This window comes from Puma concolor, chromosome D3, assembly GCF_028749965.1.
Source record: "Puma concolor isolate L17-30 chromosome D3, mPumCon1.1.hap2, whole genome shotgun sequence".
NCBI lineage: Eukaryota > Metazoa > Chordata > Mammalia > Carnivora > Felidae > Puma > Puma concolor.
The window spans coordinates 57,760,112-57,786,154 of record NC_141678.1 but is presented as its reverse complement, the minus strand read 5'-3'; the positions used below and the strand labels follow the sequence as shown (position 1 = coordinate 57,786,154).

Below are 26,043 nucleotides of genomic sequence, written 5' to 3'. Positions count from 1 at the left end.
CAAGACGGAGAGCCTATGCTATAGGCTTCTGACCAAACATCAGACCCCCTGAGGAGCTCTTGAAGAGGCCAGAATCCCAGGCCCCACACCAAGCCTCCTGCAGTAGGTGCCTAGAAGCCAGCATTTAAAAAATATATATATTTAGGGGGCGCCTGGGTGGCGCAGTCGGTTAAGCGTCCGACTTCAGCCAGGTCACGATCTCGCGGTCCGTGAGTTCGAGCCCCGCGTCGGGCTCTGGGCTGATGGCTCGGAGCCTGGGGCCGGTTTCCGATTCTGTGTCTCCCTCTCTCTCTGCCCCTCCCCCGTTCATGCTCTGTCTCTCTCTGTCCCAAAAATAAATAAACGTTGAAAAAAAAAAATTTAAAAAAAAAAAATATATATATATATTTTTTTTAAGCTTATTTATCTTGAGAGAAAGGGGGGGGGGGGGGCAGGGGCAGAGAAAGGGAGAATCCCAATCAGGATCTACACTGTCAGCAGAGAGTCCAACGCAGGGCTCAAACTCACGAACTGTGAGATCGTGACCTGAGCCGAAATCAAGAGTCAGATGCGTACCCGACTGAGCCGCCCAGTTGCCTAGAAGTCAGCATTTCTAAGCAGGTTTCCTCCAGGTTACTGATAGGCAGCCTAGCACTGGCCTAGGACTGGTGGACAAGGTTTTGCGTGGGGAGAAGTTTCACAGCCTTTCAACAGATTCTCAAAGAATTCTTTGTATCCCAAAAATGTCAAGTTTGAAGGAATAGGTAATCTTCCTGTCCTGCGGTGTGATGTGGGGGTTAAAAACCTTATCCAATCACATCTTTACCTGTGTCTCCTTTGTTTCTAGGTCTAGAATACAGAAATCACCTAAAATACATACTGAACCTACATCTAAAAACCTATTGAACCTGAAAAAACAAACTATACACAAAACTCCTCCCAAGTTGAAAGAGACTCCGGTTAGGGCATGGATAGGAAACAACGAGCAGTTTTCCCCCTTTTCCTCGTAAGGGATTACCTTCAGCTGAGAGTGCAGGCCCGGGGCCTGAGGCTCCTTTGGCAAATCACTGAAGGTTACGGTCTGCTGTCTTCTCAGTGTGGGCAAGGCTCAAACTGCAGACCACCAAGCCTGCCTGCCCCTGGTCGCCGTGAGGGAGACAACCAGCCCTTCTGAACAGAAGGTGCCATCCTGGCAAGTTCAGTGCTCAGCTCTTCATTGCTGATGTCCCCCATCCAAAACTTTGCATATGCACAAACTGCACAGAAACGTCAGGGGTTCGTGGACCCACACACACATAGTTTCTGGAGGCTCATGAGCTACAGGTCAAGAAGTTAGGCATCTAAGCGTCAAATGAGAGCTCCCCCCAACCCCTCGGGGCCCCGAAGCACATCGACTGCAAAGCTGACGCCCCAGCAGACGGGCTCCCCCACCTGCATTCAAGTGCACACAGAGCCTTCCCCATTGCACCGTCGTCTGCTCAGCGTTGGCGGGGTGGGGGGGTCACACTCCCTCACTCAACTTCCGGCAGCATTTTCAGGAATGGTCTTTCCAGGCAGTCCTGGAGGGCTTTAAAAGCACCTCTGCCTGGGCCCACCCCCAAGTTCTGATTTCACTGGTCTGAAGCTGGGCAGGGAGGGAACCTGTTAAAGTTCCTCAGGTGGTGCTCATACTCTCCAAGACTGTGCTGTAGGTGCCTGAGCGAACATCAGACCACCTGAGGAGCTCCCCAAGAGGCCGGGATCCCGGGCCCCACGCCAACTTCCTGAAGCAGGCACCTAGAAGCCAGCATTTCTAGGCAGCTTTGGCCAGGAGTATTTGGCTCTAAGTACCTGCGAACGTTCAGCCCTTTCCAGCCCTGCCTGGCCTGACACCCTCCTGTCTGAGCCACAACCCTCACACTGCCAAGCTCTCCCCACCCCCCACCACTACCCCACATGGCTGGCCCCCGACTTCCCCACCACCACTCAGCTCTGTGAGGACAGGTATGGTGGCGGGGAGCAGTTAGCAGCCCCCCTGGCAGATGAGGAACCTGGGAAGGAATCAGAGCTGACCTTCAGACGCAGACCTGAACGGAGCCAAAGGTGAGCACCCTGAGTGACTGAGACAAAGGCAGGAGCCCCGGGAACACATGCCCCACGTGCAACAGCCACACTGGTCCTCAGAGCACTCGGCAGCACTGTGCTCCTCGAGACCCTCATAGCTCTACTACGTTCCCTGCAACAGCCCCCTCGACCTCGCAAAGCCACTACCCTCTTCAGAGCCAACCTCTGGCCCCACCTTCTCCGTGACAGATCCCTGTGCCCCCCAGCTGGCGCTGGTTTTCTTTCAGAGTTCAAAGGAGGTGGAAATAAGCAAAAAAGAGGCGGGGGCAGTCTTTCTGGCCCCGCTCTGCCCTGCGGGCAAGGATCTCGCCTCGGTTGCCCTAACTTGAAGAAAGGAGATTTCAGAGCGGTTCACCCGCGTGGGCCCCTCCAGGTCTAAAATCCAGTGATTCCCGTTTCAGTGTATCTCCTCAAATTCTAACTGTAATTATAGTAGAGGATACTACTTCTGAGTTTGTATTCTATGCTGGGAACTAGCTTAATGTTTCAGATACTACACATCATCATAGCTTTGCTTGCATCAACCCAACAAGGATGTGATAGGATTATCCCCAGTTACTAGGAAGCTGAGGTTCCGAGAGGTGAAGTAGCATCCTCACGGTCACACAGCCATGAGACCAACCGCAGGGCCCATGTCCTCAACCACTACGCCGTGCTGTTCCCCACCGTGCTCTCCTCCGGTGCCAGAGACCTTGTTGGGATCCCCACTGACATGGGGAGGGAAATGGACTTGGGTAATACTGTCCTCATTTTATAAATAAATTTTATAAACCCCTATTAGAGATAAAGTGGCTTGTACCAGGTCACACAATGGCAGGGTCAAGAATAATAATCCAGGGGGTTCAGGGCTTCTGTTTCCACTACACCATGCTGTGGTTGCCGATTTCCCTGGCCTTGGAAGGCAATAAATCGACCTGGCTCCATTTTGGCAGCATAATAATTGCTTTGTCCTTCTACCTTTGAAGGTCTTTCTCCTCTTCTCCAGTTAGCGATAGCTTACGTGATAATTCTAAACAAGCAGTGAGTTAATTTTTAGTCTTGGCATAAAAGAGCAGGGTAATGGACAAGAACAAAGAAACTCCTCCAGCAAGGAAAATTCTCTCAGAACACACTGTACAAAAAAACCCTACCGTTTGCACACTACCTGCCACACGTCTTCATTATACGGTCACAACATTAGCAGATTTTTGCTGTAATTCACACAAATCAAGAGAAAGAATGGTTTCGTTTGCCCTTTTCATACCTCAAAAAGGCAATTCTTAACTAGAAAGAAATTATGTTTTAACTGCCATTTGTGGGAGACATGAGCTTTTAGGCACATGACCTTTGCCAAATGCCACACCTCCTAGGAGAGGACTTAGCAGGGACACTCAGCACAAATGACACTGCAGGTGTATGTACCCAGACACGTCCCACCTGTGTGGGAAAACTCAGCTTTCAGGCTGCTTGCAGCTAGTTCCCAGCAATTTGCCACATGCTGCCAGAGCTCGGTGGCGGTAAATGACCCAGAGACAACAGAGTGACCCGGCAATGCCAGGAGTGCATCACCCTGGCCTGTCTTCTGCAACCTAGGCCAGGGACAGAGGAGTCTCCCCACCAATGTCAGTAAAGGTAGCTTCTTCATACTCTTCTGGACAAAAAGGAATGTCATCCTGAGTACATTCCAAAGGACAAGGGGTGGGTCACCACAGACCCAGGCTTTTTCAAAGACGATACAAAGCCCCATCTTGGGTGAGTTTGGAGCCCACCTGGCAAAAGCACAGCTACCCAGCATGGTCTGGCTACCTTCTCCTGTTCACAGTTTCCCACGTATGAGTCCTGCCTTCTTCTCTTGCCATGATTCATCTTAGGTTTAGGGTGCAGAAATGGGGTCATGGCTGGTCCCCTCAGATGGACCGATGGCCAGGTGATGATTCACAAAGGAACGGAGTGAGAAAGTAAAGCCCCAGGATCTCCTCTGGGAGCTTACAGCAGGGTTCCTGGCTCTTGAGGAATGGCTGCACCTGACTGCTGACGCGGACAGTGCCAGATGATGGCAGCAAATGTGTCTTCTCTGGAGCCTCCGTGCAGTGTGCTTGAGTGCTATTTGAACTAAATCCAGCGTTTTAGCCTGGGACCGATGATGTACTTGCATGAACAAGGAACCAACCTACGTCACCCAAGGTGCCAATGCACATCCTGAGTAAACCTGAAATGCCTTTGCCCGGAAGCTCTCGGGATGGCTGGGGGAATACACACTTGCAATCAGTCTACCTGTGTTCAAACTAGGCTCTACCCTCTACCGACTCTGTCTCCTAGGACATGTAATTTAACTCCTGACCCTCAGTTGTTTCAGATGAAAAACAGAAACAACCAAATCCAGTCACATGACCACTAAGATGAACTATTAAATGCACATGCCGTGAGTAAGGTGGTTGGTATAGTGGCTAGCATAGCAGGCATTCTGTAAATGTTATATTCTTCTCCATTTTTAACTCTTGATACTGGTGTCTAATGTAGTGTTGCTTTTTTCCCCTAAGCTCCCAACTCCAAATAATTCAAATTTGGATAAAGAAAAAAAATCAAACAGGGCATGGTCTTCAACTATAACACCAATAGAGACATTTTTCAGGTTGACAGCAGTCTACTCATAACACTCCTGGAGTGAAGTCATCCAATTAGACGGTCATCCAGCCTGAATTCTCACATCTTATATAAAGGGATGTCATTGTCAAACACTTGGTAAAAACCATAGCAATGGGTGCGACTCCTGAGTGGCTCAGTCGGTTGAGCATCCGACTTTATTTAGCTCAGGTCATGATCTCACGATCCGTGAGTTTGAGCCCCACTTCTGGCTCTGTGCTGACAGCTCAGAGCCTGGAGTCTGCTTCAGATTCTGTGTCTCCTTTTCTCTCTGCCCCTCCCCCACTCACACTCTGTTTCTCTCTCAAAAATAAATACACATTAAAAAACAACTATAGCAATGGAATCTTCTCAAGTCTATCAATCTAATAATGTTAATTTTTTTAATGATGATGAATAGAATCTGCTGTGACATAATAATGATACCCCTCCTGTGTGTACGGCCTATCATAGTTTTCAGGTCTGTTCCCACACATGGCTGGGTCCTCAGAAAACCCTGCTGGTTCCTACCAAGGACCCTAGCCTTAGGGCTCATGGTCATGTTTTTCAGGACTCCATTGTGGAATCCTGCCATTTACCTGGTCACCAATGTTCAGTAAGTACCTATAATGTGTTGAAAAAAAGCTAGATGACAGATATTCAGACAGGCCCAGTTCTGACCTAGTAGAGCTTTAGCAGCAGATAATTGGGAGACAATTAAGGGATAAAGGACTGTAAATTGTGGCAGGTGTTAAGGCAGGGAAAACTAGGGTCAGGTAGAAAACTAAGAAGGCTCCCACTTTCCCTCATTTATTGAGCCATTCGTGAAGAATCAATATTCATCTGGCTGTAATCTATTTTTAACTTGGGCAAGGCAGCTTCAGAGCAACTTTTGCAGAGATCCTCGAACATCAGATTAATACAGCTAAGCATTATTTGGAAGCAACAAGAAATCTCTGAAGGTTTCTAAGGAGGAAGGTGATGAAATCAGAGATACACTTGATTCTGAGTGGATGAGAACAGAAAGGAAGGCAGGGGGCCCCAATCAAAAGGCTATTTCAATAACCTCATAAATACAGGAACAGCTGACCATATGTTCATATTCCTACGGTGATTTTACTTTCTGTACACATCTCTGATTTTTTATGTGTATTGTTGTATTCAGATTCACAGCAATCAGAAGTATTAAGCATTCTAAATGTAAGCTGAAAGTAACTTGATGTTGATTAACATAATTACTAATTATTTTCCCCACTGTGATGAGTTCAAAAGATGATATAGGACAAAATAAACTACTAGGGCATCTTCCAAGGAAACTAAATACCCAGAAAGATATTACAAACAATGCTTAAAATAGTTGTCAACTACTAAAATCTAGAAAATATTAATTTAATTATATCTGGCTTAAAAAAAAAAAAAAAAACAAGTTAGGGGCACCTGGGTGGCTCAGTCTGATCCTTGATTTCCGCTCAGGTCATGATCTCACAGTTTCACAGGTTTGAGCCCCACATCAGGCTCTGTGCTGATAGCATGGAGCCTGCTTGGGATTCTCTCTCTTCTTTCTCTGCCCCTCTCCTGCTCATGCTCTCCCTTTCTCTCAAAATAAAAAAATAAACTTAGAAAAAACTTACAAGCCGCTTAACTAAACTATGCCAGAATTTTCCCTGCCCCTGAGTGGCCTCGTCAAGAAGAATAACTCAAAATACAAAAGGGTTTGCAAATACTACTGGTCAGTCACTTGCGTCTCCCTTCTTTTGCCTGACTGTGAGTGAAGAGACCGTCAAAGCTATGGTGGTTTCCCCTGAATATTTTAAGGCCTTAATGTACCCCCCATATCTTGGAAAGTTGGGACTAGTCAGCAGGGACAACCGTCGCTCTTACCCAGCATCATCCTGGAAGCCTTCCAGCTCGTCCCGCTGCTCTGCCAGGGTGGATTCCAAGTCCAGGTAGGCGCCATTGTGGGAGAGCTGTAGCGTGCAGTCGTCGAGCTGCAAGAGAAAGAGCCTTTAAGCCCAGCCTCCTCCTGGGATGGGGACTTTGTATGGAGAAATCACTTCACATTGCCCTCATGTGTCTTTTGAAATCAAGCATTATTCTGAAATTTGGATCATAACTTGGAGAGGTTATGTGTTAGTACAAACAAATTGGGAGCAAACTCCATTGTGAGTAGACAGAAATAACACCTATTGAGGGAGTGGCACTGACACCGTCTGGTCGATGTGGACAGAGGAGGAGAAGGAGCCCTCTGGTGCCAATGTCACTTTCCACTCTGAGGGCCCCAGGAATAGCCATGGAGGATGTGCCGCGTGGAAACCAAAATCATAATGCTGATGTGACCACAGATTAAGAGTCACAGAACATGTCATTTCCTTTGATTGAGTGAGAAGCCTGCTCATTCAGATTCTATGGTCATACCTGGCACATTACGATGAGTAGTTGCTCAATGAGCATTTTTACAGTTGAACTAAAAGAGCCATTCTCCACGTGAATGACAGCCGATCCAAATTACAACGTACCGAAGGAGACATTAGGTCCCTTTGTTACTAGTCTAATTTTTTTCAACTTATTTAGCACTTACATGTTGTTAATTATGTTCCATACACAATTCTAAGTATTTTACATATATTACATCATCGGATGCTCACACAAACCCTATCCATTTCTATTGTCATCCCCCTTTAACGATGAGGAAACTAAGGGATTCTTGGCCATGCTCTCGATCACTACGCCACTCTGCGTCCTTCTATGGCCACAAACCTACAGAGGACTTGAAAATATCATGTTTGTGGGGCACCTGAGTGGCTCAGTCACTTAAGCATCTGACTCTTGATTTCAGCTCAGGTCATGATCTCATGGTTCATGAGTTCGAGCCTCACATCGGGCTCTGTGCTGACAGCGTGGAACCTGCTTAGGATTCTCTCTCTCTCTCCCTCTCTCTCCCTCTCTCTCCCTCTCTCTCCCCTTCCCTGACTTATGCACTCTAAATAAATAAATAAATAAATAAATAAATAAATAAATATTTTTTAACTTTAAAAAACATAAAAAGAAATTTAAAAAGACAATACCACACTTGCAAAATGTAGTATGTGTCATCTCAGTGTTCTGGTATAGCCAAGACAATGCCACAGTGTGCCAACCCCATTCTCTTTTCCTCCTGGGCACAGAGAACACATATCCCAGCCTACAGTTGGGCTAATGGCCATGTAACTGAGTACCAACCAATGGAATTTCAGTGAAAGTAAAAAGGGCCCCCAACAGGCCGGCCTTAGCACCCCTGCACATCCACCTTTCTTCTCTTGCCTTTGGCCGGATGCAGAGAAGCCAGAGGAGGACTCCAAAGTCTAGAAACCAGCAGCGCTCCGGACAGGAGGAGCACCGGTTCCTTCATCACCACGTGGGAGAGAGCGTTCTGTCGCCCAGCATCCACTAGCCATCCTGGCTGATGACAAGAGCCAGACAAGAGCCTTCTCTGTGATAAATCATGCAGATTTTGAGGTTGCTGCAGCAGCCAGCATTACAGGACATTTAGAAGGATCGATACACTTAAAATACAGGAAAATATTTTACTAAAGATGAACATTATGAGGAAATCCAACTTCATGCTTGATTTCCTGGGCTGTAAGGGTGGTTCTCAGTATTCATCTACCTGATGAGCCGAGGCTCTTATTCCAAAATGACAAGAGATTGGGGGAAAGTGAAGGCAAGTATTTAACTACTTTAAAACATCTAGATAAATGCCTGGTAATCCTCCCACTATAAGTGAGATTTCAAACAAGGAAGTAGGAATTAGTCTCTTTTGATGGAAAAGCTTTGCTCATTATCCTTGACAAGAGAAAGGTAGGCTGTCGACTTGTCTAGAATTGGCATCTGTAACAGGCTGCTGATTGTTGTAGAGACCCCGCGGCTCCTGTTCCTAGTTATCCTCAACAGAATGAAAGGAATTTGTTTTTTATTATTTGTAAGAAATACCTAGCTAAATCATTTGAAGGGGTTAATCCTATTCGATTCACTTATTTTATTTCTCCAATAACAAACTGCCCCTCTTAACTACTCAAGGCCTGCTGGTGAGGTTCAGCATTCTTAACTGGCATTTTACAGATAGATCATCTGATCCGAAAAAGAATTCAAACCCAAGGATCAAGTTGGCCAAACTCACTGTATTGTGGCATGAGAGGTGCGCCCAGGGTTTAGGGGAAACACGCGGAAAAACCGCCTCCCCCAGCCTGCGGAAGAGGCAGACAGGAAGGATTTCCTGCAGAAGGCATCTCCTGGGTCAAGGGTCTCCTGTGGACTGAAATCAGACTTGATCACTCCTAGATGGAAAATTCCATCAGAAACTGGACCTATTAACACTAAACCATGTGTCAAGCTAGAATCACCACAGCTCAGTCTTGCTTCGACCTCCTGCTGATGTTAACTAAGAAGACTTACTTAGTCTGTCCTGTTGGGAGGACCAACACTTGTGCTTATCTTTAATCCCACTTATAATCAACAGACCAGAAGATGGGGATAAGGAAAGCCCTGTAAGCCATAACAATTTCTTTTGCCTCAGCCCCCGGAAATGTGTGAGTCCAGAGAAAGAGGCTTTTGGATAAAGAGTTTCTGCTTCTCCTCAAGGGGGTGTGAGTCATTCAGAGGCTGGGGTCCACACTCAGGCCAGACAGACAGAACAAAGTCAGAGAGGAAGCGTGCTCTGGTGTGGAAAGATGCAGAACGTGCACATGTATGTGGTATAAATACTCCCACCATGGCCGGTTTCAAGCCACCAAGGTGAAGTCACTGAGTGTGGAGTTGGAAAAAGAGACATAGCACCCCACCATTATACAGTATTTTCACCACAGAGTTACAAGAGATGTCAGGAACCTCAAATGCATGGGTAGCAGTACAATATAATCAAACCATTAAGAAGTGACATTTTGAGTATTTATTACCTTTGTTTTTAAGAGAACTTATTTTAATTGTACATTTACATAATTTCATTTCTAATAATGGCTACACTCAACAATGCGCTCACAAAATTCCCCAGAATTGATCTCTCAGCCCCCTCCGGCCACCTGGGCCAGCTCCAGCATACACGGCTGTGGCCCTCCCACTCATTCAGTTGGGGCACCTAGCGTGGAGAGAGCAGGGAGGACCCCGTGCTGGCTTTCACCCCACCCAGCCCTATGCTGATCTCCTCAGTGGGGGCAGAGGCAGGGCTCCCCCGCCACCAGCAGATACAGCCCCATTCTTACTGGCCACCGTGGCCACTTTGCACATTCTCTCCATCCCACACCTTCTGACTTTATTCTCAGGAGCCTGAGATGAATACGAAGACCTGGTTTTCTTCATTCACCTTCACCCTGGCCCACCGAGTATCTGCCTCGGACGCTCCCGGCCAGCCTGGAACCACAGCAGAACACCCCACAATCTCCCAGCCTCTGACAACAGAATCCCAAAAGCTTAGCCGGACTGCCTGTTCTCATCATCCCTCTCCTCACATTCAGGGCATCATTACTACCCTTTCCATAGTTCCATTTTAACAAAATTATATGTCAGCCACGGGCTGGGCACCAAGGAACACATAAACGCTTCCTCCCCTCAAAGATCATTTTATGGAGTAAATATAACACACAAATAGAACGCAGGAGAGAAAAAAAAAGCCATTTAAACCAACTGTTATAATGTGTGGACGTTCATCCTCAGTCGTACTCCTTCTCTATAATTAGCAGCCACGGGCTCCCGGGACCCAAGCAGCCTCCATAGAAATGCCCCAGTCCTCCCTCCAGAAGAAAGGCCGCCATTACTTCCTAAGCCAGTGTCACAACCCTGCTCCCCTAATTAACAGATGGGCAATTTGTGCTAGTGAATTTAACTAAAACGGAAAAGATGAACGTGTGCCTTTTAATCTGTCAGGAAGTGTATGCGGAGCTACAGGAAAGGGTCAACGTCAGACATCGCAGCCTTTAGCAAGCGGAATACATGTGCACAACGGGGGTCCCCACAGCACAGGTGGCCTGTGAAGATACCACACAAGTCAACACACACTGCCTGCTCCATTCCATAACACAAGCCCCACCTCATCGGTGCACCCGAGACACATGAGATTAATATTTAAACCATCACATGAGCCAAGGAGTAAGAATAAAGGGCTTCTGGGCTGGACAGACACACTGAAACTGTAAAATCCCCTAAATACTTTAAGGGGGTCAGCTTCGGGTATCACTTTAAAAGCAAACTGATAAGTAAACGCAAATGAATTCTTCGATCTGGTCAGGTATAACGAAGGGCCAGTTACAAAAGAACACAACAACGTGAATGGGGAGTGAGTGGAGGTTCATTCTGACCTGGAGATTCTCAAGATTCAGACGAGGGGCGCCTGGGTGGCTCAACTGGTTAAGCCTCCAACTTCAGCTCAGGTCATGATCTCACGGTTCGTGAGTTTGAGCCCAGCATGGGGCTCTGCACTGACAGCTCAGAGCCTGGAGCCTGCTTCAGATTCTGTGTCTCCCTCTCTCTCTCTCTGTCCCTCCCCCACTTGTGTTCTGTCTCTTGTCTCTCAAAAATAAATAAACGTTAAAAAATTAAAAAAAAAAAAGATTCAGACGGAACCATCCAAACTTTGCCTACACAATGGAGGACTCAGACACCTCCCTGAAACACCACTTCTTGACAGGGATCCTCAATTCCTACTAACCCCAAGGCAACCTGATCCCCATCCTTGGCCGCTCATGTCAACTGGCTTCCTGAATGACTTAAGGGCCCTGGAATTTCCTGACTCCAACAATTTTCATGTCAACCCTGATCCCCCGGGCAGCATGTCCCCTGCACTCCTTCCTTCGCTCTGGGGGCAGAGTGGCCAGGACGCTGCCGGGCACTTCAGGACATAAGACAAAGCAGGGAGCCCTGTGGGAAGATAATGTTACAGGGCTGTTCCAGAAGTGCGGCCGTTAGGGAAGTCGAGCGGCAGGGACGGTGGTGTGACAGGAAAACTTTAGATCGGGCTGCAGGCTATAAATCTGTGGCCAGGATTCTGGGGGCGGTGGGAGGGCAGGTGGGGTGCTCAGGAGGGAGTTGCTCACAGAGCCACAAGAGGAGCCCTTCCAAATACCCTGGAATTTTGTGTCACTCCACCTTGACAAACCATTAAAACAGGCCCTCCACGCCTTACAGACAGGTGGCCCAAGGTCACTCGGGTTCTTTGGATTATTCCTACAGAGACAGTGCATTCAAAAAGAAAAGGCAGACTCACCACCCTGGAAAAAACACAAAAAAAGAAAGAAAACATCTAAAACAAGGCTGATGTCACGTCTCGATCTGTATAATCTTTTCTTTCATTAATCCAGCAAAGTGGCATATTACTGGGGTAGCTTAATGATTACCTGGGTTTGGCAGCGGGTCTCCAGTGATCCTTAGTGTAGGCAATAAAATAGATTTGCATGGAACTGTTCTATAAATATACACAAGGGGTTATCCTTGAAGCTAAGTTTGGTAATAGTTCAGAAGCGGGAACACATACACTGATTTTTAAGAGAAAAAAAAATAAAGAAAACCCAAAATATCATTTGTTAATGTCATTTCATTGGTTTCCTCCCGTCCTTGGATCCACACCACTTACAAGATGATTTTGTGGCTCCTTCCATCGAGAGGTGGATTCCTTCTCTACTCCTAGACTCTGGGTTGGCCTGTGTATTGCTTTGGCCAACACAGTAGCAAATGTGACATAGTAGAGACTTGAAAAATACTTGTTCCCCTGGGGCTGTCCTCGCTTAGTGCTCTTGGAACTCTGCCAGCACACGAAGAAGCCAGGGTTAGCCAGCCTCCGGGATGTCTGTCTGTTCCTGCTGCCCCTGCCGACATCCTGCCAACTGCCACACGCTGAGGCCAATAAGGATCAGCAAGCCTCCAGATGACCCACCAGCTGATGACAGACACAAGAGAGCCCAGCAGGTGTCAGCCACACTGGCCCAAACTGGAGGAACCACCCAGTAGACCCACAGACTCAGAAGCAACATCTTATGATTGCTGTTTTAGGTCAATTTGCTCTTCCCGTGAGCCGGCCACCTCAACCCACAGCAGACACGCAGCCCCCAGGGAATGAAACTTCACACTTGAAGTGCTTAGTGCCCAGACCAGTGGTGGGTGAGAAGCTCACTCCACCAAGGTGCCCAAAGAACACACCAGGACACTGCCAGCTCAATGAAGGAATGCCACCATCATGCCCAGCCCTCAGATGCCACAAATCATGCATGTCCTTCCTGGAGCCCCTACCGGGGATAGAGGACAACAGCAGGTGCTTGGCGGAAAGGCCTGGAGTATCAGAGAGTGGAGAGTAGTCAGCTGTGAACCCCTCCCAGGGAGGGAAGGGGGCAGCAAAAGGCAAAATGATGCATGAGTTGTGGTTCCAAGCCTCTAGAGCGTGTTCCATCGTCCCATTGTACAAAATGCACATTCGAAGAGAAAAGTATGAAGCCTTTCAAGATGGCAGCTGCAAGCATAGGGCCCTTCTGACCGCACTGGTCACACACCCACAAAGCTGGCCCCACTACTGGCTCAGAAATGAAGCGTGGCTGTGGGTCCCGTCTCTCTCCAGCACAGTTGACTGTGGGCCCCCTGGATGCCCCACTTTGAGGCTCCTCCCAGCGCTAAGAGCAGTACAAAGGCCGTCAGCACATTTCCATTGGTCAGTTCTAAGAGCACTACACCCGTTTCGCCCTCAAATGTCGCATCTGTTGCTACAAAGCTTGTGGCTTCCTTAAACTTTGTGGCTCCTTCCAAAGACAGCAAAGACAAGGAACTGGACTTAGGTGACAAGCAAAAAAAGTTAGGGAAGAGAGTTTTCCAATAAGCAGTGCCCCATGATCCTTTCACAATTTCTTAATAAAACCTGCACAAAACCCTGGCTCAGCCATTCAACCATCTGTGGGCTGTGGCTCCCACATAACCCATACGGACCGCTGCAAAGGGACAAGATGGGGGGGCACGCACGTTGTGGCTGCCCTCTGTCATTTCCTAAGATGGATAGCGAGGACATGGCATGCATTCCATTGTCCTTCAGACTGTACAAACCTTTCACATTTATTCCTTTGTATATATAAGACATTTCACAATGAAAAATGATTAGTTTCATCTAAAGACGTCATTTTACATATTTAAAAAATACAAGTAACGTTGGTCTGTCTTCCTACAGAAAGGCCAAATGAAACTGATTTCCATGATATCAGAAAACAGGTCCTGCTGGCCAGCCCCAACAAATCCTTTTCAAACTTTTAAATCCCTAGGTGCCCATTTAATTTATTCAGAACAACAAATACATCACAGGTATTTTAATAAATGTTTTAGGGTAAAGTACAAGGATATTTTTGAAGATCCAGCCTATATGGATGATGAAGTAATATGAACATATTTACTTTGAAAGAGGCTGGATTTTACTTCCTCAGAAACCTTTAGTAAGTTATGTTATTTGTGGCCACCAACTACAGCAAGAGAAGCAATGTCCTGAAATTGATTTAGGCAGTTTCCAAATCAAGCCTCCGATTTCTATTTAAGTCAACAAAACTGTACAGCTCACTAACCAAAGGCAAGGGCTTCTGCCAAAGTCTACAAGAAAGACAAAGGCAAGATTTCTCCCATTAAGAGCTTAAACTGAGGGGGTGTGATAATCTGGTAAATATTTGAATTATTTTCAAAGACCTTTTTATCATTAAATAAATAACCAAGAACGCATTAAACTTCTCTCCTGAAGAGGCTGGAATATTTACTTATGTTTACAGGTGCCTTTTTCCGTTTTGTTTCACTTCAGTCCATTTGAAAACCCGTATCAGCGCTACATTCCAGGATTATTATTGATCCATTATCACTCTTCCATTCCCTAATGCAGATTAATAATCCTTTCCTGAGCTCATTCTCCATGCCAGGCATGGTGCCACGTCCCGGGGAGCCGACCATGATTATGACAGTCCAGGGAGCACTCACCCACTGTAGATGGGACTGGTTCCTGAACAGCTGGTGGGAGTTCAGGGAAATGAGGACAATGCGTTGGTCACCTTTGTTGTGTCTGTTCTTGTTTTCATGGCGGGACAAGTTTGGGGAGCAGGGAGCTGAAGTTTGCAAAAGCCCTGATGTGGGAGGAGTGTGAGTAGTCAGAACACTGAAAGAAGAAAGGCCAGGACTGTGGAAGAGGAGTCGTCCTGGCCACAGGAGATTTTAGACTTGATTCTAGGAAAACAAGAAGCCGTGAAAGGGTTGTAAATGGATGCCCGCAGGACCAGCTTTGCAGTGTGGGGACAGAAGGGAGAAGACAAGTGAAAATGCCACTGCAGGAATTGGGGGACAATTTGAAGGGGCGATGGACAGTGGTGGAAGCTGTGGTGATGGACAGAGGAGAAGGGAGAGGGCTGATTTAGGCCAAGAGAGGGAAGAGAGAAGGAAAAGCCAGAGAGACATGGGGATTGATTAGGTGTGGTGTATCCAACAGACAGAAGCAAAATCTTGAGTTTCCTGCTGGAGCAAATTGATATATATTGGTGATACCTTTCACAAACATGAGAAACATTAGACAAAAAGCTCTTGAGGGCAGGGAGACAGGATAACATTGGGATTTCTGTTAACATGTCTAAAACAAGTAGAGGTGCTGAGTAGAGAAATCAATTTTGGGAGGTTTGGGCCTAAATACAAACATGGCAGAAATCTCACAAACCACTGGTGTACCTAAAGATTACAGCTTTTTGTGTCTTCAAGATCTGCAATGCTATCCCCTTTTCATTCCTGATATTGCTAATTTGTGCTTTCCTCCCATTTTTCTCTAACAGTTTAGGAGAGGACCCTCATTCATCTATTAGTCTTTTCAAAGCACCAAGGTTTCATTATGTTGCTTTTCCACCATTTTGGTTTTTTTAATCTCAATAATTTCCTTCCTTCTACATTCTTTGTGTTTAATATGCTGCTTTGTTCTAACATCTAAAATCTTAACAATTTTCAGTCTTTCTTCTTTTCAACTAGGTGCATTTAAGACTCTAATTTTCTTCTAAGTCGGGTTTAGCTACAGCCCACAATATCTGATATGCCCTATTTTCACTCTCTCCAGTCCACAGTATTTTCTAAATTCCACTGGGATTTCTTCTTTGATCCATGGGTTATTTAGAAACGTGTTACATACTTCCCAAATATTTAAGGATTTTCAAGTATTTTTTTTTTTTTATTGCTGATCTCCAGCTTAATTTCTCTGCAGTCAGCAAATATACTCTGATTTCAATTCTTTGAAATTTCTTGAAACTCATTTTATGGCCCGGTAAATGGAAAAGACATGTCCTCAACAGCTACATGTTTGTTACGCGGGATTCTCAGATTTCTCTCCACGCTGCTTTTAACTATCTGTGAATGTTTCTTTTTTTTCTTTTAATTCAATCAACATTGGATTGATTGATTGATTGGTTGATATTTCCTAGTGACCTGACAATCTGAGCAGTATGAGATTTCCTCCTTTTCTCCAGTAATGTTGCTCACCTTAAACATTACGCCATCTGTTACCAGGACAGCCACACCACTTCTCTGACATTAGTGCCGCGTGGCTTATCTTCTTCCAGTGTTTTACTTACAACATTTGGGGCCCATATATTTAAGATGTGTCTCTTTTAAGAAGAACATGAGTTTTGTTAGTCCAATCTGATGATCTTAGTTTTTTTTTTAATGTTTACTTTTATTTTTGAGAGAGAGAGATGGAGAGACAGAGCACGAGCAGGGAAGGGGCAGAGAGATGAGACAGAATCCGAAGCAGGCTCCAGGCTCCCGTCTGTCAGCACAGAGCCCGACGCGGGGCTTGAACTCAGAAACCATGAGATCATGACCTGAGCTGAAGCTGGACGCTTAACCAACTGAGCCACCCAGGTGCCCCTAGTGATTTTAGTTTTTTAATGCAAGTATTTAATCAAAATCTGTTAACCTAAAGTGATTGCTTATATTTACGTTCAAATCTATATGTTCTAGTGTCCTTTTTCCTCCTTTTTTGCCATTATTTTGGGTTAATCTATTATTCTTTATTATTCCATATTTCCTTTCAATTTCTTTTCTATTATTCCATTCATTCTTAGCTGCCCCCTTATTTATTATTTTAGTAATTTGCCCTACAGATGATCACATGGCTTCCTGAAATCAGAAGTAACCTACTAAAAATGAGCATTATCACTTCCCAATTTAAGGGCACTAGACTATTTTAGTATGGTCTAGACCTTTTGAGATACTGAGAAATGTATTTTGAACCCCATGACATAGCATTGTTTTGAGCAGTCAATATTCATTGAAATTTACCCACGTATTTACCTCTTCTCTCACACTTCATTCCTTCCTGCCGTTCTGTGCTCCCATCTGTGACAATTTCTTTCTGCCTGAAGAACTCTCTTTAGTACCTCATTAGTGAAAGTATGCTGGCAACAAATTTCTTCAGTTCCTACTGTCTAGAAACATCCTTACATTACCTCCATTGTTAGGGTAACTGCTTTATTGATACGTAAGTCACATACCATATAACTCAGTTACAGTGTACAATTCCCTGGCTTCTAGTACATTCACAGCCTCGTGCCTCCATCACAACAATTTTAGAATATTTTCATCACCCAAACAAGAAACCACATATCCATGAGCAGTAACTCGTCATTCCCACAATCACACTCCCATCTAGCCCCCAGAAACCACTAATCTACTTTCTGTCTTAAAGATTTATGGATTGGGGTGCCTGGGTGGCTCAGTCGGGTGAGCGTCCGACTTCAGCTCAGGTCACGATCTCACAGTTTGTGGGTTCGAGCCCCGCATCAGGCTCTGTGCTGACCGTTTGCTCAGAACCTGGAGCCTGCTTCAGATTCTGTGTCTCCCTCTCTCTCTGCCCCTCCCCTACTCACGCTTTGTCTCACTCTGTCTAAAAAATAAATAAATGTAAAAAAAAAAAAATTAAAAAAAAGATTTATGGATTTATCTGCCTATTCTAGACCTTTCATATAAACGGAATCACACAATATGTAGTCTTTTGTGGCTGGCTTTTTTCGCTGAGGGTAAAGTCTTTAAGATTCATCCCTATTATAGCATTTATAAGTACTGCCTTCCCTTTATTGCTAAATAATACTCCATTGTACGGATATGGCAAATCTGATTTATTCATTCTTCAGTTGATGGACATCGGATTCTTTCCACTTTTTGGCTACTATCAATACTAATACAAACATTTGTGTATAACTTTTTATATAGACACATGTTTTCATTTCTCTTGAGTATACTTTTTCAGAAATTGTCAGAGTGTTTTCCAAACAGGCTACACCATTTTACCTTCCCACCAGCAATGCATGAAGGTTCCAATTGCCAACACTTGTTTTCCACCAACACTTGTTTTCTTTTAGATTCTAGTCATAATGAGTGTGAGGCGGTATCTCATGGGCTTGATCTGTGTTTCATGAGCATCTTTTTATGTATTTATTATTGGTCATTTGTGGATCTTCCATGGAGAAATAGCTATTCAAATCCTTTACCCATTCTTTATTGGACTGTCTTTTTGTTGTTGAGTTATATATTCTGGATACAAGTCCTTTTTTGGAGATACAATTTGCAAAATGCTCTCCCAAACCATGGGTTGTCTTTTCACTTTCTCAATGATATCCTTGGAAGCACAAATGCTTTTAATTTTAATAAAATACAATTTGTTTTTTCTTTTGTTCTTGATACTTTTGGTTACCATATAACTTTCACTTGGGAAGATATTTTTGAAGGATACAGAATTCTGCATTATCAATTACTTTCTTGGAGTACTAGCAAACTGTTACTCCAGTAACAGTTGAAACATCAGATGCCAATCTTACTGTTGTTCTTTTAAAGAGAATCTATTTTTCATGGCACAAAAACAGACACATAGACCAATGGAATAGAATAGAAACCCCAGAACTAGACCCACAAACGTATGGCCAACTCATCTTTGACAAAGCAGGAAAGAACATCCAATGGAAAAAAGACAGTCTCTTTAACCAATGGTGCTGGGAGAACTGGACAGCAACATGCAGAAGGTTGAAACTAGACCACTTTCTCACACCATTCACAAAAATAAGCTCAAAATGGATAAAGGACCTGAATGTGAGACAGGAAACCATCAAAACCTTAGAGGAGAAAGCAGGAAAAGACCTCTCTGACCTCAGCCGTAGCAATCTCTTCCTCGACACATCCCCAAAGGCAAGGGAATTAAAAGCAAAAATGAATTACTGGGACCTTATGAAGATAAAAAGCTTCTGCACAGCAAAGGAAACAACCAACAAAACTAAAAGGCAACCAACGGAATGGGAAAAGATATTTGCAAATGACATATCGGACAAAGGGCTAGTATCCAAAATCTATAAAGAGCTCACCAAACTCCACACCCGAAAAGCAAATAACCCAGTGAAGAAATGGGCAGAAAACATGAATAGACACTTCTCTAAAGAAGACATCCGGATGGCCAACAGGCACATGAAAAGATGTTCAGCGTCGCTCCTTATCAGGGAAATACAAATCAAAACCACACTCAGGTATCACCTCACTCCAGTCAGAGTGGCCAAAATGAACAAATCAGGAGACTATAGATGCTGGCGAGGATGTGGAGAAACGGGAACCCTCTTGTACTGTTGGTGGGAATGCAAATTGGTGCAGCCGCTCTGGAAAGCAGTATGGAGGTTCCTCAGAAAATTAAAAATAGACCTACCCTATGACCCAGCAATAGCACTGCTAGGAATTTATCCAAGGGACACAGGAGTACTGATGCATAGGGGCACTTGTACCCCAATGTTCATAGCAGCACTCTCAACAATAGCCAAATTATGGAAAGAGCCTAAATGTCCATCAACTGATGAATGGATAAAGAAATTGTGGTTTATATACACAATGGAGTACTACGTGGCAATGAGAAAAAATGAAATATGGCCTTTTGTAGCAACATGGATGGAACTGGAGAGTGTGATGCTAAGTGAAATAAGCCATACAGAGAAAGACAGATACCATATGGTTTCACTCTTATGTGGATCCTGAGAAACTTAACAGGAACCCATGGGGGAGGGGAAGGATAAAAAAAAAAAAAAAAGAGGTTAGAGTGGGAGAGAGCCAAAGCATAAGAGACTGTTGAGAACCGAGAACAAACTAAGGGTTGATGGGGGGTGGGAGGGAGGAGAGGGTGGGTGATGGGTATTGAGGAGGGCACCTTTTGGGATGAGCACTGGGTGTTGTATGGAAACCAATTTGACAATAAATTTCATATATTAAAAAAATAAATAAATAAAAAAATAAAAAAAAATAAAGAGAATCTATTTTTCTTTATATATATATACATATATATGTATATATATATATATATATATATATATATATATATATATATATATATATATAATTTATTGTCAAATTGGTTTCCGTACAACACCCAGTGCTCATCCCAACAGGTGCCCTCCTCAGTGCCCATCACCCACTTTACCCTTTCCGCCACCCCCCCATCAACCCTCAGTTTGTTCTCAGTATTTAAGAGTCTCTTATGGTTTGCCTCCTTCCCTCTCTGTAACTAAGAGAGTCTATTTTTCTCAGGCTGCATTTAATGTTCTCTTTGTCTTTAATTTCCATCAATTTTAATATGAAGTGCTTATGCGTGGTTTACCTTGTATTTATCTTACCTGAGGTTTATAGCACTTCCAGAACTTGTGGCCTGTTATCATTTTTGGTCTTGGAAAATCTTCATCATTATCTCTTCAAATGTTGCTTCCATCTCATTTCCTTCTTCTCCCATTCTGGGACTCTAATGCATGTATCTTAGACCCGTGTAGTATATGCCTATTAAGTTCTTTTCTGAATTTTCCCTTTTTTGCTCTCCATAAATTGGTCTTAATGTCTTCTACTGAGCTATTCCAGGCCATTGACTTTCTCTTCACATGTGCCTAATCTTCAGTTGAACTCATCTACTCCATTCTTGACTTTTTTTATTTTTCATTTCTATAATTTCTACTTGCTTCTTTATATTATATACCCCTGCTGTATTTGGTTTGGTTAAAATTCTCCATCCTGCCTATTTTCTTGAGTGTATTTATCACAATTGTTTTAATGAACATACCTGATAACTCTAGGATCTGTATCACACATACAGATATTTCTATGATCCATGTCTGGATATACTTTGTATATTTTATTGACTGCAATCATTTTTTATGAAGAAACTTTAAGTCTCTGGGTGATATCTTTCTCCAGAGATGATTTTCCTTAGCTCTGGCAAGCTGCAGTAGTAGATGACCTTAATCCAATTAAGGATGGAGCTCACTCAGAACTGGGTTTCTGTCTTTGTAGGCCTAATCTGTTTTCAGTTAACCCTTACTTCTAGGAGTAATCTTTCAGTCTCGACTGAATACACGGAGTGTTTATTAAGATCTGTCTACTTCCATAAGCTCTGGGCTCTGTTTTCTTCTCCTCAGCACTAAGAAACTGTTCATGGCTTTCCTTGACTTCCCAGCCTCCTCTCAGTCACTTTCTGCTTGCCTTCATAGTCTCTGCACCTGCCACTGATGAACTGGTAAGTGCATCAAGGTGAAAAGCATGTCAGACTCATTGACTCTGACCTCAATGACTCTCCTTCCTCTCTGGGATCTTGGCTTCCCAAGTCCTGGCTGCCTTAAAAGCTCTCTGGGGCCTTCAAGGAGACGTTTTGTCTGCCTTATCTGGTTGTTCTGGATAGGAGTACTGGTCTGCCAGAAGCTAGTTCATTATAATCAGAAGCAGAAGCCCAAACACCTAACCTTTAGTAGCTAAAAACATTTACTATTCACTTGACATGAATTAAGATGAATTATTTAATCTTCACACCAGCTATGGGGAAGGTACTATTACTGTTCTTACTTTATAACATGTAAAACCATGGAGCACAAGTTCACAGAAAACTGTAACTTCACCAAACAGCTTGGCCAAGATTGCCAACAGAATCCAGTGGTAGCAACTGAACCCAGACAGCCTGATTCTGAGCCTATGTTCTTAGCTACAAGAGAATATAGAATGAGTTGGAAAGAAAGGCACAGGAGTAAGCCCTCCGAATTCCAACATTTAGAGATTGAGTCAAAGACAAGGAGACTGAGAGAGAGCAGTGGAGGGATGAGAGGAACACCAGGAGAAGCCCATCCCAAGTAGCAATTGGTCAACTGAGGGGCGCCTGGGTGGCTCAGTTGGTTGAGTGTCCAACTTTAGCTAGGGTCATGATCTCACGGTTCGTGGGTTCGAGCCCCACATCGGGCTCTGTACTGACAGCTCAGAGCCTGGATCCTGCTTCAGATTCTGTGTCTCCCTCTCTCTCTGTCCCTGCCCCACTTGCACTCTGTCTTTCTCTCAAAAAATAAATAAATAATTTTGTTTTAAATTTTTTAAAGATGGGGCACCTGGGTGGCTCAGTCGGTTAAGCGTCCGACTTTAGCTAGGGTCATGATCTCACAATTCGTGGGTTCGAGCCCCACGTCGGGCTCTGTGCTGACAGCTCAGAGCCTGGAGCCTGCTTCCCATTCTGTGTCTCCCTCTCTCTCTGCCCCTCCCCTGCTCATGCTCTGTCTCTCTCTGTCTCAAAAATAAATAAAAACATCAAAAATTAAAAAAAAAAAATTTTTTAAAGAAAGTGGTCCCTGAGACACAGACTGTAACAACTTCTATCTGAAGATAAGCAGGCCTGGTGTTATCAGCTGCTTATCCCTTCAAACAATAAAAATTAAAACATTTTGCCAAGACATGGGCACATCCAATTCTCACACGTTTCCTTCTATATTCCCTGAGCACAACCTGTGTTCTAAGTGCACCATGCTAGGTTGGCCTGCCCAGGTGAGGCAGTGCAAAGCACTCTGGAATAGCTAAACCACATAACCAAATGCAAGCAGCTGAAATGGAACACTTAATAATTAGATAAACCACGCAAAGATTATAGCTTTCACAGATTCTCTTTAAAATCTTCGAAACTCTTACATAAAACTTACAAGGGAATTTTTAACTTATTAATGCTTTGCTGTTCAAAATTTCTTTGATTCACATTCACTGAAAGAAAAAGATTGGAATGTATGATATAAAGAAACTTGTCAACATATGGAAGACTTTGAGTATTACAATCAGCAGGAAGAGTTGATAAAATGGGAACACAGAGACCAAGGGAAGGAACATATTATTTCACTAATGTAAGCCACCAGCAAAATAAATCCACTAAGAATATGATTTATGACTACGGTCATCCAGGCCTACCATAGGATTTACAAGGCCCAGTGCAAACTGAAAATGTGGGGTCCCAAGTTCAAAAAGCAGAAAAAACCCTTTCTCCTTTCTCAGCAGTCTGTCTTCCAACCTGTCATGGTGTTGTGATGTTTTGTTTTGTTTTGTTTCTCTTCTATTTTCATTGCACTTCTTCAGGCTCAGGGGTACTTACAGGGCAGTGTAGACCCTCACCAGCACCCACAGCCTCACCCCCACAACTCAGCACATGGTCATGGGCCTGCACTCAGGCTCCTGCTGGGGTGGAGGGCAGTGGAAATCACCAGGCAGGCAGGGTGGGGTCGAGTGGGAGCCCACAGCAGAGAACAGATAAGACCACCTGGGGAGGCAGAGGCAGATAAGACCGCATATGAGCAGAGGCTCTAAGCTCCATTGTCCCATTAGCCTTCACTTGAAAGACATTAAGAATTTCAAAAGTGTCTTAAAAAGTATTTTTTTAGGGGCACCTGGGTGGCTCAGTCGGTTGAGTGTCCGACTTCAGCTCGGGTCATGATCTCACAGTTTGTGGGTTCGAGCCCCGCATCGGGCTCTGTGCTGACAGCTCAGAGCCTGGAGGCTGCTTCGGATTCTGTATCCCCCTAACGCTCCGCCCTACCCCTGCTTGTGCTCTGTCTCTCTCTGTCTTCCATAAATGAATAAACATAAAAAATATATATTTTTTTAGAGCAGAGCATTAAACCCCAAGTGCAGGGCACTGCGTGACAACACTGGTCACGCACCAATGAAGGCATTCCTGGGACCACGACTTACCACTGCCCCCAGGGTTCTGGGCTGTGGGCTGGAAAGGGCCGGTTGACTCCCTTGCTGCTCTGACCCGCTGGTGTTCCTGTGTGGTGGGGCCTACAGAGCGTGACTTAGATTCACAGGACCCTACTGCCCAGCGCCTCTGCCGTCCCTAGAAGAGTCATTCGTAAACTTCTGTGTGTATAAGAAACCTCCTGGAACATGTGTCTAAAAGGGAGTTCTGGGTCACATCCAATATTCTAATTCTGAGGGTCCGGGTGGCAGGGCCCAGAACACTGCTCGTTTCCCACAAACAGTGATCTGATGTGGGAGCCTAGAACACTACTCAGAACATGTGCCACACGACCACGTTAGCCCCCGGGGTTGGGATGCAGGCGGTGGATGGAAGTCTTGGTTAGGCTGAGGACCAAGAGTAGAAACTCAGCAGGAAGGGGGTCCCAATCCCTTTGGATTTGGGGAACTTTTCCCTCTTTGTCCAGTCATCAGCACCTCCTTCCTACCCCACCACATTTGTGCGTGGTATTCTTCATGCTGAGCCAGTATGTGTCTGGGTCCAAGTATGGGGGTATTAACTCCACGCCCCAAAGAAGGTCCACTGATTCCTAGGAAAACACACAGATGGGCCAAGAATCCAGCCCTACCTGGTGTGCATGCCATGAACACCCAGGAGCAGAAGCCACGCCTCAGGGGAGGTCCAGTTGGCCATGACCGTGACTTCTAGGAAGAGCTTTCAAGAACACTAGAGGGTGAGCAGCCTGCCAGCTAGGAAACCCTGAATACCCTAGTCACTCCACAGCACCCCCAGAAAGTGGCCCATGGGGAAAAAAGAAAATCAGCCACAGAGACAAGAAACTGGGTCTCCGGGTCTTGGGCTGCTGCCACACCAGCAGCAAAATCTGGGGCCAGCCGGTTAGCACTGTCTGTAAAACGAGGGAGACGGGCGGACATCAGCTCACCACTGCACTCAGTCTTGGCCTGCATGGCATTTTCAAATATTTTTGGTTAATTGCCAAATGTGTACAACGGAGATTGTACATAACAGTCCAGGTTTCCGGCTTCTCTTGAAGAATGGGAGGACCCGGAAACCCTGGAACATCCCTTCCCGGGCCAGTGAGGCTGGGCTGAGGGGCACACATCCTTCATTCGGGGTACACGCTCTTCTGACCCCCCAGGCTACCTGCCCACCCGACTCCTTCCCAACACCAGTCTGGACCCCGGCTCAGGTGACTCAAAGGTCCTTTTTCCTCAAAAAGGAAATAGATTGACTCTGTGATTCAACGTGCAGTTTCTTCGTTTAGTTTTAACTGTGCGGAACACTAGCGTTCTCCGCCTGACACATTCTCAACAACCCGAGGGTTTCAAAATCAGCAGTGTGAGACCAGCAGACTCTGTGGCTCTACTCTGTTCCCTTAGCAATTCATTAACTATGTGACCAGACAGCCCTGGTGTGGTGATCAGCTGGAACCCCGCAAGAAGACACTCTACTTTTTACTGGCTCACTGAGGTCCGTGCTGCTGTTAGCATCCTCAGCATCCCAGGTCCCCAAGTCAGCATCCACTGCTCCCCTGTTTCCTCTTTTCTGTCACCATAGCAAACAGGAAGCCTCATCATGAGATGCCTGATGCCCCGGTTACAAGAGCCCTGCCTCCCCCCCGACCTCACGTGATAAAGTATGGGGCCGGAGAGGGCTGTCATTAAAGCCTGGTCCCTGTACTCCTTGCCATGACTTTTTTAAACCCAATTTAAAAATCCGCAGGCATTCATGTATTTCTAAATTACAACTTGTCTATTTTTAATTAAAAAACAAAGAAACGCTGCCCTTGCTCCTGAGCCAAAGACCACAAGACTCGCAGACCCATCTCTCCTGGAGCCTCTGGACACTGAAGGCCAACCTTCCAAACAGCCACATGCAGGGGAGAGCAAAAGTGGAAAAACTTCCATTCGTGATGCCATATGCTTCAAGTAAATATTCCCTAACAAAGCCCCAAACGTGTTGTCATCTTTAACTAGTGTTTGATAAATGTTTGTAAAGAAAAATCATCACCTCTTCTGGGATTCCTCACATTATATCGCAGCCTGGAGCAGAGCTATCTCCATGGCCAGGTCTGGGGCATTTGGGGCACTCCTGCTTTATGCAGGTTGTACATTTATGAAACCGAAAATAAAAATCATCAGTACATGACTCCAGCTACATTCTAAGTTAGCTCATTTGAGAGTCTGGAGAATCTTACCTTTGATATAAAAGCAATTTTTTTAACATTTTTTAAATTTATTTTTAAGACAGAGAGAGAGAGAGAGAGAGAGAGAGCGTGCAATCAGGGGAGGGGTAGAGAGAGAGGGAGACATAGATTCCAGAGCAGGCCC

General features: G+C 45.0%; 1 protein-coding gene across 12 annotated transcripts in view; it reads right to left on the bottom strand.

Annotated features, from left to right (window-relative positions):
• Positions 1-26,043, bottom strand: part of FHOD3 (formin homology 2 domain containing 3) — a 471,894-nt gene that overhangs the window by 404,134 nt on the left and 41,717 nt on the right. For all 12 annotated transcript variants that reach the window (XM_086682773.1, XM_086682772.1, XM_086682774.1 and 9 more), the window contains exon 2: positions 6,565-6,671. In XM_086682773.1, the coding sequence (XP_086538899.1) occupies positions 6,565-6,671 (107 nt within the window). The remainder of the gene's footprint in view (positions 1-6,564; positions 6,672-26,043) is intronic.